This window comes from Paramacrobiotus metropolitanus, unplaced genomic scaffold (assembly GCF_019649055.1).
Source record: "Paramacrobiotus metropolitanus isolate TYO unplaced genomic scaffold, Prichtersi_v1.0 Parri_scaffold0000073, whole genome shotgun sequence".
NCBI classification, from domain to species: Eukaryota; Metazoa; Tardigrada; class Eutardigrada; order Parachela; family Macrobiotidae; genus Paramacrobiotus; species Paramacrobiotus metropolitanus.
The window spans coordinates 100,690-115,122 of NW_026570293.1; the positions used below are offsets into that span (position 1 = coordinate 100,690).

The window sequence follows — 14,433 nt, forward strand, 5'->3', positions numbered from 1 at the left end:
CACGGTGTTGAGATTCCATTTTGTTATTGAGATTTAAATAAATTAAGATCAATCATATAACAAAATTCAAGTGACTGCTAGATGACTTCCAGTGGACTAAACCAGAGTGGACTAGCTATTGCAAGCTTGGCGCTCACCGCTTTATATGTACAGTATCCATATTCAGGTACACATCCATATTAAAAAAATTCTAGAAATTTCCTTATTAAGTCTAGATTACTCAATAAGAAAATTAAAACGACATAACAAGAGATACAGAGGAGACTGGCCAAATCCTACTAAAACCCGGGAATATACGTTAAAAGTTGAGTAATCACAGTTAAGGAATATTGATGATGAAGAATGTTGATGCCGAAGGCATTTTTTTAAATTTTTTTACACCGGTGCTGTCAATTTAATATTGGCGTAACGTGGCGTAGTTGTCTAATGGCTTAAGCCAACGCTTTCTAATCTTCCCGCTTACACTTGTGCTTTTGTTTCCGGATGGGCTTGTACGAGTTATATTGAGAGAACATGGTACCAAATTACGCCTTAGGTAATGTAAGCAGCGTTTCCGGATGGTAAACGCAATGTACGCGCACAATCAGTGCGTACAAATACGTAAACATTTTAATTGGTGTAAATCTGCGCCAGTGTGTTGATTTGTGCACCATGGCTGTGGCCGGACATGATACGTACAAGTGAATTTTATCCGAGTACTTCTATCCTGCAGATGTAGTTTAACGTGCATTTCTATCCAAATCTAGTGCGCCTGCAACATTAAAATGCCGCAGGGGAAGATAAAAATTGTTTTACTTGTTTATTTTGATATGTAAATTTCTATATTTTATTAGGTGGTGGCCTAATAAAAAAGAGTGCGACACGCATATTATAGGTCTAGTATTCTTAACATATAAGCGCGCAGAAGCATGAGCTGCTAAAAGTTCGATAAAAGACAAATGTGGCTTTTTTTGCCACAGGATATGCCGATGGAACCGGCAAATCCTTTTGATCCATTACTGCATTCCGTGCGTCCTCCGGCGACTGCTGACAAAGTACAGCTGCACTTCGGCAGTGTGCACAAGCATTTGTCGCTGGTTAAGACAAACGTCGCCGTTACTCTGACTAGCGATTGCTATTATTTGTCCGTTAATTTTGCAGTCGATCACTAGCATTTGTTGTTGTGATTGTGCAGAAAACGCTGGTGTAGAGATTACCTATCCCGAGATCATGGAGCATCTACGGAAGCCGGCCAACGAGATGGCCTACCGGTTGGTGCGAGGGGCGCGGGATATCATCGTGGAGGAGCGCGGCGATGGTGCCATCGATAATGTAGTGCTGTGTCCCTTCTCGTTTCTGACCGGCGTGGCCGGCGTTTATTATCATGCGGCCAACGAGATCTGCCGCAATAAAATGGAAGCCAAACTGGGATTTCAGGAGCTCTTCCAGGGACACGGCAAAAAACGGGACGTCCTCATGGCCTTCCGGTAAATGCGCGCGTCTATACAGTGCACCGATTAAAGAACTGAACAAAATTTATACATAACTTTATACATACATTAAATACATCATACATTACACACATTATATATATATATATGTTATATAAATTATTCCTTATATACATTATACGTTAGATTACGTGATTAATTAAGTGAGTGATGTAATGCGTGATGTTGTGTTTGACTTAAATTGTTGTGAACAACCCATTAAAGTCTCTCTCCATTTACATTTAGTAATAATAATTATAATAATAGTAATATAAAATTTAAAATTAATTGTACGTACGTAATCGATAAAATTAATGATATACGTACAAAAGTGACAAAGCTACGCCCATCCAATATTTTGCCCAAGCCTAGAAAAGGTTTAATTATAGGAATATTTCACGCGGTGAATTCAGCACTTTTTGTCAAGCAATACTTACTTCATTACTACGATTTTTACCGTACTTTTATGGATTTGTTCCTGCTTTTTTGTGTGTGCAATAACGGAGAAATTTATGTGGCGGATACTTGCAAAATCTCGCAGCGTCCTTCAAAAATTTAAAAAGAAGGACAGTACCGAGTCTACCGACCTATGCACTGTGCAAGTTTCTACCATAAATTTTTAATTCTGTTCTTGTTGATGCGCATTCTGTATCCGCCTTTCTTCCCACTTTCTTCCTACCGAAGAATACAAACAAAAAGATGGGCGCGTCATTACAATGCTGCTGCTGGTAGCCTTGAACTTGATTGTTACAGCCGATCCTTATGTAACCGTTTTTATACAACCACTCACCGCTGATTTCGGCTGAACAATGCAGTGCCGGCTATATGTTCGCACCGCACCCTCGGGGCACTTCGTTGGGCCGCCATAATATGCGACGGCTTTTCTCAGCCAGTGTTGTGGTCAGGAATTTTGGTCCTTCACAAACGCCGAAACAATCAAATTGAAATCGCTCCAGGCTCTAGCCGAAACGTGCAGGTTAGGCAGGAGCCCTGATAGATAAAGAAAGTATAAGTTTGTCTCGTAATTTCTATCGCATTAACACAGTGGTAAACCCAGAGTCACGGGTAACGCCCTAACTGCATAGTACGGCGCGCACCGCCACACTATTTATGCTGTGACATTGCTGTCCATGCATTTGGCATGGCTGATGCATGCCAGATATCGATCTAAATTATGAACTATCAATATAATTTCTAAAGTATTAAATCTTGCCCTTTATAAAAAAAAGATACTGTAAATATGTAATATCTTTTTAGATATAACCTCAAAAGGTACTATTATGTTTTGAGGCCAGAATTTGTCATAATGGTAGACATAATGCGGTGACAATCGTTCATGCTTCATAGCCCCACTTTGAGACAAGCTTGTAGACCCGAAACGAAATTATCCCGGTAAATTATACCCAATTCGAGGACATGTACGAAAAATTTCACTTTCGCGCACTCATAAATGCTTTTTTGCATTTTTTTTCTGACAGCGATTGGTATATATAGTCTATAGATATATTGGCGTAAAAGGTTGAGCGCACAACATACGTACTCTGTACATCCAGCTGGGGAAATATATGTTATTACTGTATAAGAAAATTACCAAAAGTGTAAACGCATTCAGTTGTACGTACCAAAAGTCTCACTATGTATCGCTCTGTTGTACATTTGTATATTATTGTGCACATAAACGCACATAAATATGCAGGTTGTTATAGAAAATTTTTCAAGTTTAAAATGGATTTCAGAAATTTTAAAATTTATTTTAAAAATCGAAAAGCGTACAGGTGATAACATTATAAAGTTCCATGTCTAATTTAACGGTCGGTATTTTGTAGGGAAGCCATGATGCAGTTGTCTAAAGATCCGCTGACCAAACGGCGTCGCGTCAGCGTGTATCCCGGCGGCACGGAGGAACTCGAGCAGAAATTCCGGGCCCCTTTCCACATGTACTTCCTCCACAAGCTCCTGCTGCACAAGGCTCTGGAGACCAGTCCCGAATACCTGCAGGACATCAGCAAGTACCTGCATGTTGAGCACGAATTCGTCGACCTGAACACCGGCGATCCGCGCCGGCTGCTGCTCGATCTGGAGCGTTCTCTGGGCGAGGTAGACCAGACGGAACTGGACCCGGAAGTCCCGCTGGAGATGGTCGACGCCGACTATACCGGACTGCGTGCTTTCGTGGCCAATGCGGCGTTCTACACCGCCCACTGGCAGGTACTCATTTTGTATATACAGCACTTAATCGATGTACGTATTTTGTTTGGATTTGGGTGTTTGCTTTCTTGAAAAGTAAATCTGCTCACAGTAGACCCCACTTTTGAGTGATGCCTTCTCCTTCAAGGTTGGGGTTGTAATGGTTTAACGTCCGCACACATTCAGGACAAGAGCCCAATTCGAGGCAGCAGCAATATTATAATCAGTACTCGCATTAATTTTATCAGTTTAAACTTTCACCTTAAGTATTTCAGACAGCTTACAATAAATTCCAAATTATCGAGATTTCTTTTTTACATTTTTTAAAAGAAGTGACCCGGTACGTAAATGGCACTATCTTCGCGAGCAAACACGAAAACTTCGCCGCCGCGCTCCCCCATATATTATTTCGCATAATTATATTGATGACTCTTGTATCCAGATGATTTAATTTGTACTTTGACTTCTGTCTACAACAGATCATTTTAGGTGCATATATTTGTGAAGAATTTTACACCAAACGTTGACGTTAAAGTACAGTGTACATCGAGCGTAAGCTGGCGCTGGTAAAGTGATTATTTCCGGTTGATATGTGTATTTTCAAGAAGTACACGAGACAGCCATTTATCTTGTACTTTTTTTGCAGCCAAATCTTCTCAATGTAATAATATTAAGCGAATCTTTCTGATCCAGAAACCATTTTCTGAAATTTGTTCGTGCGAAAAATCGTCCACGCACCTTGATACTAATGAAAAATTTCTCTGTCGTGCCAGGTGCCGTTCGACCGCAATCTGACATACTGGGGCAGTTTCTACACGGAGACCGGCGCTCTGCAACAAGCCAAGTTCATGACACTAACCTACGAATTCCCGTATTACGAGGACATGTCGAAGGAGTGCTGCATGCTGGAGCTGCCGTACTACGAGAACAGCGCCTCCCTCATCCTGGTTATGCCCTGCGACTTCAACCGCCACGGCGACGGCAGCCACTATAACAACAAACTGCGCCATAAATCCGTGGACGATATGACGCGCTTCCTCACCGTGGAAGACCGCCGGGATTTCAACATGCATAAACGCATGCGCACCGTCCAGCTGGCGCTGCCCAAATTCTTCGTGCAGTGCACCTTCGGGATTCATTCGCTGCTGAAGGAACTCGGCTGCCAGGATACCATTAAGGACGACGCCGGTTACGAGCAGCTGAGTGGAAATAATGAACCGGTTAGGGTCGGTGAAGGCTTCCACAAGGCCGCTATTGGTCAGTACAGAATCCAAATGTATATGATACCTATATCTATATATAAATATTTACATATATATAAATATTCTGTATATAAATATTTGGTTTTTGTGGCAGCGTATAAGTGTAGTGATTCAGCGCGGAAATGCGGCTTCCGTTTTCGGTGCTGTTGCTTGTTCTAAAGTACTGGAAGAGTTATTTTATTTGTTCTAGCCAGCTGACATTTTGAGCTTAAGTGAGAATGGCATTCTGCTTGTACAAGTGTATTAAGAAAACTATACAATATTTACAAGTAAATTTAACCAGATATTAAATATTTACATGTAGTTAAATAATTTATATTTTGTTTAAATATTTACTTGTAAATTAAATCCACATGTATATCTATATACAAATATATTGACATAATACACGCACCGCGTGTACTATGACCAACCTGACCGCAGTCAGCAGAGAAGGAACTCTGGAGATTGGTGTTGGTTCTGTTGCCTACTTCCGCAGACAACAGGTGCCACAAACCACACTCTCACCACACTACAGGAATACCACACAGTAACTTCCGCCTAGGTACACACTACTGCTTTCCCTAAACGAAGGTCACTCACAGCACAAACACCAACAGGACTAAGATGATGTTACTCGTTTTAATCTTATTGATGTTCACTCCAACTCAGTCACACCGTAACTACTGAATGCTAGCCGACGACGAAGCGCAGCTTCTGATCGGAGGCTACCGATAAGAACGGAGGCTACCGGATCATACGTCATCGCTAGTACAACCGGGAACACTCGTACAAACGCACAGTAAAGTCATACAACATAATCCCAATTATGTCAATATACATGTAAATTTATTCTTCGCCGTATTGTATTACAAAGTAATTTCCGCTTAAATACGAAGTATCTATTAAAATGGCTGGCTCGACGTATTAATGCTTAATTAAAAATAATAGTCTTGTTAGACAAAAATAATTGCTACACATTAATTTGGGTGGTAGAACGTATATACCGGGTGGCTGAACAAAATGGCGGGCTCCGTTTTTAATGTGTCGCTCGAAAACCTCTCGTCCCACCGTTAACTCCTTGGAATCGTTAGATAGACAATTTTATTGGCTATTTAAAACAGCAAAACGTTTACAAAAAACATTAGCGGTACTCGTTTTAAATGGTGTCAACTAAAGTCATGTCGAAATATATTTTGGCCAGCTCCCAAAACTTAGAATCTCACGGCATTTCTTTCCCGCAAGGACGTTTTGAATATTTTCAACCATTTCGTCTAGAAAAATTTGCCTTCTTTCAGTAGTAAAAAAGTTCTGGACATGCTGCATGCGCTCAACGAGTTATTCCGCAGCGCACTTTTTGACTTTTCTAAAAAATGCCGATTTTTAATTTGATTTGTATGGGCATTTTTTTTAAATTTTTGGCTGCACGAGAGGATGCAGCAAAAAATGCCGGTTTAAGTTTTATATGTAGCTAGCACATTGCCCTTGCAGGAATAAGACCGAACTAGATAAGCCCTTTAAACAGTGACCAGCAATTAGCTTTCAAAAACCCTGCTTGCGAATTTCATGAGAGTTACTCGTTCGGACGCTAGATTATTCCTTGTATTGGCCAAACGCAGTTGCTGAAATTTTGCTGATCCCTACAGTAGAAAAACTACAAACAACCCCTCTATCCGAAATAGTAACGTGAGGTACATAAATGTCCTTAACCGAACAGCAGCAATTTTTGTTTAAAAATGGGTAAATTCGAATATTCGTTTCCTGGCCAACCGCAATCCTGCCTACTTTTTCGAAACAATTAATAAAAAAAGTCAAACGTTTGTATATTGTCAGTTTAATTTCACTTACATATGCTGAAAACATTGCTCTTTCGAATGAAATAAAAACGATGTCAGTCAAGCATCTGGCAGACCCAGCGCGCTCTGGTAAAACAGACCGCCATTTTGTTCAGCCACCCGGTACTTGAGTACGTAAATCTGTGCGTTCAAACGCCCTTTTGCTGTTGACAGAAGTGGACGAGGACGGGACGTTTGTGGACCAGAAGGGCTCGCTGAAACTGACCTCCCCACCGGATGTCTACGGCGGCAAGACCGACGGTCGTGACCATCCCCACCAGTCGCACGATTACGGACCGAAGCAGGTCAGCAAGAGCCCCAGCAGCAAGGAAAAGGTTCATCTGGTCTTCGACCGGCCATTCCTCTTCGATGTTCGCCACAACCGCTCCGGACTGTTTGTCTTCTCCGGATACATTGCCTGTCCCTAAGGGCATCTAATTAAGCCTGTATTGTCATTGTGTGCACGATACTGTATTTCACGCTCATCAGTCGACAGTACCTGATTTTCAGCTGTTGTTAAAATGTGTTTGCCGGCGCGGTCGGTGCTTTTAGCGACACCGCAAATGATTAAATATAGTAAAAATAATTATTACGTTTATTTTCGCTGCCCTTCGTGGGTCGTATTAAAATAACTCAGTGACGCTAAGTTTCGTGTGTCTGTGTATGTGTGTTAAATAAAAGTTAAAACGTAGTAAAAGTCTTTCAAACTGATGGCATGTTTTCTAAATAATATATTAGCATTTAGAAAAAGTCCTACGCGGTCATTATCCATATGACAGTTACAGTGCGTAATGTTACGCATTATTACGACATTAGTACTTGCAAACAATAAAGCTACGTATAGTGAAACAAAACGTCATTTGAGCCAACTTTGAGTAGTTGTTAATCCATTAAGAAACAAACCAACAGTTTGAACTTTGAACTTACGGAATTTACCAAATTTAGGAAATATAAAAATACGGTTCACTAGGGAAGTGCACCGCTTTTAGCACTGTTAGACCGAAGTAAACAAAAAAACTGCTGCAGAACGGGAAAAACTGCAAATTTATATAACCAACCATTTAACCAGTAACTAACCATTTAACCAGTTCCCGTTCGACTATCACCACCATCACCGACACCAATACTGTAACCAGTCCACTACTATCCAGCAACTAGAACAATATCACTAACTATCATTACCCGAATCAACTGAATTGTGATATTACCCATAATGCAATATACATAGTCAAGTACTTACTATAGTGTGAGGAGGACTGGTAACCTACCGTTTGACGTCATCACTCTCGCATACACGGGAAGGCGCCTGCCATGGTGACAGATGCGCGTTTTTTACGGTTTTTGTCAGTTTTCTCAGCATATTTCTTTTCTCTTCTATTTCTAGCCCCTCATGTTTGGGTTTCTAAATTCAATATGATCTGTTAAAATATCAGAAAGCTTTAGAGGAGAAAGGAACTGAGAATATCTTTAAAAAGGGACAATAAAATCTGTGGGCCTATGGTAAGCAATAGCACACCAGTGCATTCTGTATGCGACAGTGATGACGTAGTCGACCGTTGCAGAGTCGCTTCCCAGTCCTCTACCTATAGTAAGTTCTTGACATAGTATATCTTGCCTCGACATACAGCTTCTACAGTAAATACACCTGGAAAAATGAACACCTGCCTAAATTCTTACATTTAAATGTTTTTATTAACCGAGACCGAAGAAACAACAGAGTATATAAGCCACCCTGCTAGTTCTCATGCAGTTCTGCTAACAGTTTATTTTAAATGCTAACAGTTTTATTTAAAGTAACATCCGTACATGTGATATAGAGTATCTGTACAGAGAAAAGATGTCAAACAATTTTTACCAAGCGAAAACCTGCCACCCTGCAGCACGAAGATGGCTAAATGTAAAGGCTGTAAAACGATTAATTGATCTAAACAAAACTGGGATAATTTCCCTCTGCCTTTTAAATACCGTGGTGTAATTGACTCACTCTTGAGAGAAATTTTGCCGGGTGGTGTATATGTAGTTACCCGGTTGCCTGGGTTTCGCGTCGGTTAACGGGCCAGGGACTTGTGCTGTGCTGAACGGTGCTGTTAAGGCAAAGGGTGCTACTCCCTGTCGGTGAGGTCGTGGAGTGGAACCGCTTCATTATTTGCATTCGCACCAGCCGCTTCGGGCTCATAACCATGATTCTGCCGTTCTTTGCGTTGTTGGCACCATTTGTAGATGTGATAGGCACACCACGGAACGGCAGTTATAATGGCCCCAATGACAGCGCCAATGCCGCCAGAGACTGTGTCCTGAAGCACGTCGATCCAGAAATCGTCTTCACAGCTTGGCGTCGATAGCCGTGCAGTGGCCGAGGAATTCGAACAATCGCATATAAAGTTCACTTCGCTCATTGTTCAGAGCGACTGAGCAAGAAAATTTAATGAAGAAGTGAGACGTGGTAACTATACATTCTGTACGGTGTACGCTGTCTTTAAGCCTGTTATTATATACTGCCATTGCGTCTTAATCGCTCCGAATTCTGGCTGCAGCAATCTTTTGTGTGAATTTGCTCTTAGCTAAGAGACTATAGTCATCAAAATACTAGCTACTAGGTAACACCATGTCTCCATTATCCATAACATTGATCTGCACTAGTCTGATTTCCGTTTCACATTTGATTAAACTAGTCGCTAGCGGCAGACAAATGTCATACTTTGCTCTTTGCGCATCGCGCATTTGTGCTGCCAAACAAATTTGCTGATGTTTTCTTACTTGGTAATGACAGCAATTTAAGACGATTCGAATAATAAGTAACTTATAGCACCTGCTCCGCTGCTCTAAACCACCACACATCTGCTAAGTTGCAACCGGCTTGAACGACAATGATCCGGCTAACTGCGGTATTTTGCTGGCGGGAGAACAGGCTTCATGAGTTGCTTGGCACGGTTTCTTCTGATATGAAGGACCGGTACCTGTGGATCCTGAGTCCATCGTTGCAGCTTATATGACGCTGAAGAAACCCCTTACGCTTTCCGCCGCGGCGCTTTTTGATCGATGCATTTTTGACCGGCGATGCTGTTATCTCAGTTGCTTACATTACTGCTTCCAGGGAGCTGTTGCACAGTATAGACTGGAAAAGGTTGTAAGGTCGCCCAAATCAGCAATGATTGCGTTGACCAGAATAGGGAAAACACCGGATCACCGGCTAGGCGTTTATGTTTGTCAGATGCATTTGTTAGGCACGACCACGGCGTCGGCCAAGTGCCAAGCTACTCGGGTATCTGCTCACTTTTTATGCGGATGCGCTTATGTATGGTACAATACTTGTCATGTATTAAGTAATACACTTTAATAATTAATATGACTTGTACAGTACGCCAGCTCGCCAGAATCATTCTGATTGTAAACATTGCAATTGTAACACAACTTCATAATCTGTCTGCTTAGCAACAATACACCACATCTCCTCTCTCCGTTACAAAAAACTTTTTTCGCTACATTTTTCCCTTTTCATATCCATATCGATCGGGAACCTTCGTCACTCTTGTAGACTGGCGTAATGCTGGCTGTTCCGCATTTGTCGCTTGTGGTAGCGGTTGCGGATTCGTTATCGCTTCCGGTACAGCTGGAATCTCAGGTTCTGGCTTCACAGTTACTGCTGCTGGTACTTCTGGTTCAGCAGTTTTCATACTCGCGCTCGATGTCGTTTCTGCCAGTTGTTTTGGGATTTCTGGCAGTGCGGTTACATCATTTGGCTCTTCGTTGTCGCTTCTCCAGTGTCTGAGTTTGATCTGGTCTTCATGCCTGACCCACTGATCACCATCAACTGTGACTATCCACTGACGTTGACCTTTCCTGCTGATTAGTTTCCCAGCTGTCCAGTTTGTTTTCGGCCCATGGCGGTAATCGCGAACGATGACCTTCTGACCAGGGCTAAACTCCTTCGCCTTCGTGTGCTGATCGAACTGCTCTTTATAACGAGCCTGGTTTGCGACTCGCTTCTCATTCACATCTGGATGAATGCGATCCAGTGCTGTTCGCAGCCGTCGGTTGAGAAACAGTTCATCCGGTGGACTTCCGGTTGTTGACTGCGGTGTCGTACGGTAGCGAAGCAGGTACTGCCGTATGGCTTCGTCGAGATCGGTTTTCCCGGCAGCCAACATCTTTGTCATGGCGTCTTTGAACGAACCGACATACCGCTCCGCCTGCCCGTTTGACTGCGGATGTCCTGGAGCCGTGCGCAGGTGCTTGATTCCGTTACGTTGACAGTAATCACTGAATTCCGCCGAGGTAAACTGCGGCCCATTGTCCGTTACCAACTGTCTGGGATACCCATAGCGCACGCACAGGTTTTCCATTACGGCAATGACATCCGCTGACTGGGTGCGCCTCATTCTGATCACCTCTGGCCATTTGGAGAAACTGTCCACGATGATCAGGAACATTTCGTTACGAAACGGTCCCGCGAAATCCATGTGGACACGTTCCCACGCACGCTCCGCTATCGGCCATTGCTGCAGGGGACTTTTGGTGTCTCTTTGATGCCAGGCTGCACTGTGGACAGTTCTGAGACAGGCGTTCAATGTCGCCGTCCATTCCTGGCCACCAGAAGTGACTGCGCGCTTCCGCCTTCATCCTGACTACACCTGCATGGGTCTGATGCAGATAATTCAGTAGCTGCGTCCTGAGGGCGGTTGGAATCACTGTCCTTGCTCCCCAAACCACGCAACCACTGACCACCGACAACTGAAATCGGCGCTGGTAGTATGGCTGGATATCTGCTGGAGCCTTATCTGGCCATCCGGACAGTACCAGATGTCTGCAGCGCGCAAGAAGCGGATCTTTACCGGTCGCTGACGCAATCTTCCGTGCGTCGACAGGTGTTTCGGACAACTGCTCAACGTCGATTTGGTGCACCACTTCACTCATTCCCCAATCGTTGACATCGAACATGTCTTTGGAGTGCAGCGGCAACCTACTGAGTCCATCAGCTTGCCCGAAGTCCGCTGTTGACCGGTATTCAATCCGGAAGCTGTATCCCATCAGTGCCACTGCCCATCGCTGCAGTCTGTTTGCTGACACGATCGGGATTCCGGCTTTACTTCCGAATATCGTGACCAGTGGCTTATGGTCGGTGAGTAATACGAACTCGCGTCCGGCCAGATACTGGTCAAATTTCTTCACTCCGAAGACCAGAGCCAGCGCCTCTTTTTCAATCTGGGCGTACCGCTGCTCCGTTTCGGTCAGTGTTTTCGACGCATGCGCAATGGGGCGGTCTTCACCTCCGGGCCGCGGTGGCTGATCACTGCGCCAATGCCATACTGTGATGCATCAGCTGCTAGTATCAGTGGCTTTGCTGGATCGTAGTGGACCAGCATCGTTGCCTCCGCCAGCTCTTTCTTCAGGCCTTGGAAGGCAGATTCACACTCCCGTGACCACGCCCAATCGACATCCGCTTTCAGCAACGAATTCATACAGTAAGTTTTCGTTGCTAGCTGAGCGATGAATCGGCTGTAGTGGTTGATCATTCCTAAGAATGACCGGAGCTGCTGAACGTCTTCCGGTGCCGGCATATCCAGTATGGCCTGTACCTTGCTGACGGATACGTGGCGCCCGTGCTTATCCACCACGAATCCGAGATACTCCACTGAGGCTTGGAGAAAGTGACACTTCTCTGCCTTCAGTGTGAATCCTTGTTCCCTCATGCGCGTTAGTGTTTGCGTCACATTTCCGAGATGCTCCTTCCGGTTCCGTCCCGTGACGATGACATCATCTTGGAATATCGCCAGGTAATCGATACCACTAAGCATACTTTCCATCAGTTGCTGGAATATGCTGGGTGCTGCCGCCACACCGAATGGCAGTCGTGTGTAGCGGAATAGACCACGGTGCGTATTGATCACCACCAACCAGCTGCTTTCCTCATCCAGCGGAACTTGATGGTACGCATCAGACATGTCTATTGTCGTAAATTCTTCGCCTCCGTTCAGTACTGCAAACAGTTCATCGGGCAGAGGCAGCGGATATCTCTGTATATCCAGCGCGTCGTTTAGCCCTGTGCTCAAGTCGGCACATGTTCGCACTTTCCGTTTCACTCTACGGACTATCACAATTGGTGCGGCCCACTTTGCCCGATCGACCTTGACCAACACTCCCAGTCGTACCAAACGCTCCAAGTCTTCTTCCACTGGTTGTCTGAGCGCGAACGGCACTGGGCGTGGTTTGCAGAACTTCGGTATGGCGCCTGGCTTCAGGTATAGATGCGCTTGAAATGTCCGGCAGCATCCTAGCTCATCCCGGAACAGTTCCTTGTTCTGCGCGAGGATACTTTCCAGCGTGTCCGGTTCCGCCACCGTGTGAACGGCTGACGTTGACAATTCGCTGAACTTCAGGTCGCCCATGTTTAGCGCGCGGATCCAGTCTCTTCCCAAGATCCCGCCGCCCTTATCAGCCACTATCATCTCAAGGTCACTGGCTGTGCTGTTCCGGTGCTCTGCGTTCACCTTGCACACGCCTAGTACTCGTATTGTGTGGCCAGTGAAACTGCGCAGCAATCCTTTGTATGGGGACAGTTTAGGTGATCCCACTGATTGCCACATTTGCCTTGATGCAATGGTCTTCCCGGATCCGGTGTCCAGTTCAAAAGTTACTGACCGTCCGTTGACCTTGATGCACATCTGCATCGGGTTTCCGTCTGGCGAGCTAGTGTGCAGAATGTCGTACACGGCTCCTGTCCGGCTGCTCCCGCTACCGCGTTGCCCTCCTTGATATCCGCTTGCCTGTTTGGACTTGCAGACCCGCGCAATATGGCCGGCCTTGCCACAATTGCGACAGTTCTGGTCCTTGAACCGACATTGCTCTTGGTCGTGGTTCGTGTTTCCACACCGATAGCACGCTTTGCCGCCACCGCTGTTTGGAGCTCGCTTGGCTTTGGCACCACCATTTGGCTTGAAGCTTCGACGGGATGAGGTCGCCTTCACGATGTCTTCTTGGAGGTTGTTGTTGACCTTGGCCTCTTCCTGGCCAGTCTCAAACCGTTTTGCGATCTGCAGTGTCTCGTCGAAGGACTTAAGCTCTTGCGACATGAGATGGCGCCTCGTGGTATCGCTGTACACTCCAGCCACAAACACTGAGCTGAGTAAATCCTCCAACAACGTCCCAGGAAACTTACATGTGTAAGTTTTATCCCGTAGTTCGTTAGAGAAAGCCACTAGCGATTGGCTGGATTTCTGTCGAGTAGAGAAAAACGAGGCCCATTCAGTCGTTTGGTAGGTGACCTTTATGTACGTATCGTCCAGCTTCTTGATAAGCTCATCGTACGACAGCTCCGTAGGCTCCTTTGGTCGACAGGCGCTGACAAGGTCTTGGAAGGCTCGGACTTCCAGACTGTTCAGCAGCACTTCTTTCTGTTTCGTGGCGGCTATTTCCGCAAGGGCAAAATAGTTCTTTAACAACGACTTCCATGATGTCCATGGTAGCTGGTCCGGGTTAAACCGTATCAGATTCTGCGCTTTCTTTTCAGTAGACATGGTTTGTGGAATACGACTATCCTTTCACGCCAGATGTCATGTATTAAGTAATACACTTTAATAATTAATATGACTTGTACAGTACGCCAGCTCGCCAGAATCATTCTGATTGTAAACATTGCAATTGTAACACAACTTCATAATCTGTCTGCTTAGCAACAATACACCACAATACTCACTTACAAGA

General features: G+C 44.6%; 3 protein-coding genes across 3 annotated transcripts; 1 reads left to right on the forward strand and 2 right to left on the reverse strand.

Annotated features, from left to right (window-relative positions):
• The first annotated feature begins 717 nt into the window (after positions 1-717).
• On the forward strand, positions 718-7,380 carry LOC129594965 (heterochromatin-associated protein MENT-like). The gene is made up of 4 exons (XM_055491835.1): positions 718-1,466; positions 3,296-3,677; positions 4,430-4,913; positions 6,907-7,380. The coding sequence occupies exons 1-4, from the start codon at positions 1,210-1,212 to the stop codon at positions 7,158-7,160; spliced, it is 1,377 nt and encodes a 458-aa protein (XP_055347810.1). The 5' UTR covers positions 718-1,209; the 3' UTR covers positions 7,161-7,380.
• A 2,831-nt stretch (positions 7,381-10,211) lies between these two features.
• LOC129595011 (uncharacterized protein K02A2.6-like) lies at positions 10,212-11,111 on the reverse strand. The gene has a single exon (XM_055491913.1). It carries the CDS (start codon positions 11,109-11,111, stop codon positions 10,212-10,214), a length of 900 nt encoding a protein of 299 aa, XP_055347888.1.
• A 55-nt stretch (positions 11,112-11,166) lies between these two features.
• Positions 11,167-14,246, reverse strand: LOC129595012 (uncharacterized protein K02A2.6-like). Its single transcript, XM_055491914.1, has 2 exons — positions 12,000-14,246; positions 11,167-11,946 (listed from the first exon to the last, which is right to left on the reverse strand). Exons 1-2 carry the CDS (start codon positions 14,244-14,246, stop codon positions 11,167-11,169), a joined length of 3,027 nt encoding a protein of 1,008 aa, XP_055347889.1.
• Between the last annotated feature and the right edge of the window lie 187 nt (positions 14,247-14,433).

Excerpts from the sequence above, each read along its gene's own strand:
- LOC129595012 (XM_055491914.1), bottom strand. The coding sequence starts at position 14,246 with ATGTCTACTGAAAAGAAAGCGCAGAATCTGATACGGTTTAACCCGGAC. Across the intron at positions 11,947-11,999 it reads TCAGCCACCGCGGCCCGGAG|CGGTACGCCCAGATTGAAAA; the intron begins GTGAAGACCGCC and ends GAAACGGAGCAG.
- LOC129594965 (XM_055491835.1), top strand. The coding sequence starts at position 1,210 with ATGGAGCATCTACGGAAGCCGGCCAACGAGATGGCCTACCGGTTGGTG. Across the intron at positions 3,678-4,429 it reads TCTACACCGCCCACTGGCAG|GTGCCGTTCGACCGCAATCT; the intron begins GTACTCATTTTG and ends CTGTCGTGCCAG. Across the intron at positions 4,914-6,906 it reads CTTCCACAAGGCCGCTATTG|AAGTGGACGAGGACGGGACG; the intron begins GTCAGTACAGAA and ends TGCTGTTGACAG.
- LOC129595011 (XM_055491913.1), bottom strand. The coding sequence starts at position 11,111 with ATGAGGCGCACCCAGTCAGCGGATGTCATTGCCGTAATGGAAAACCTG.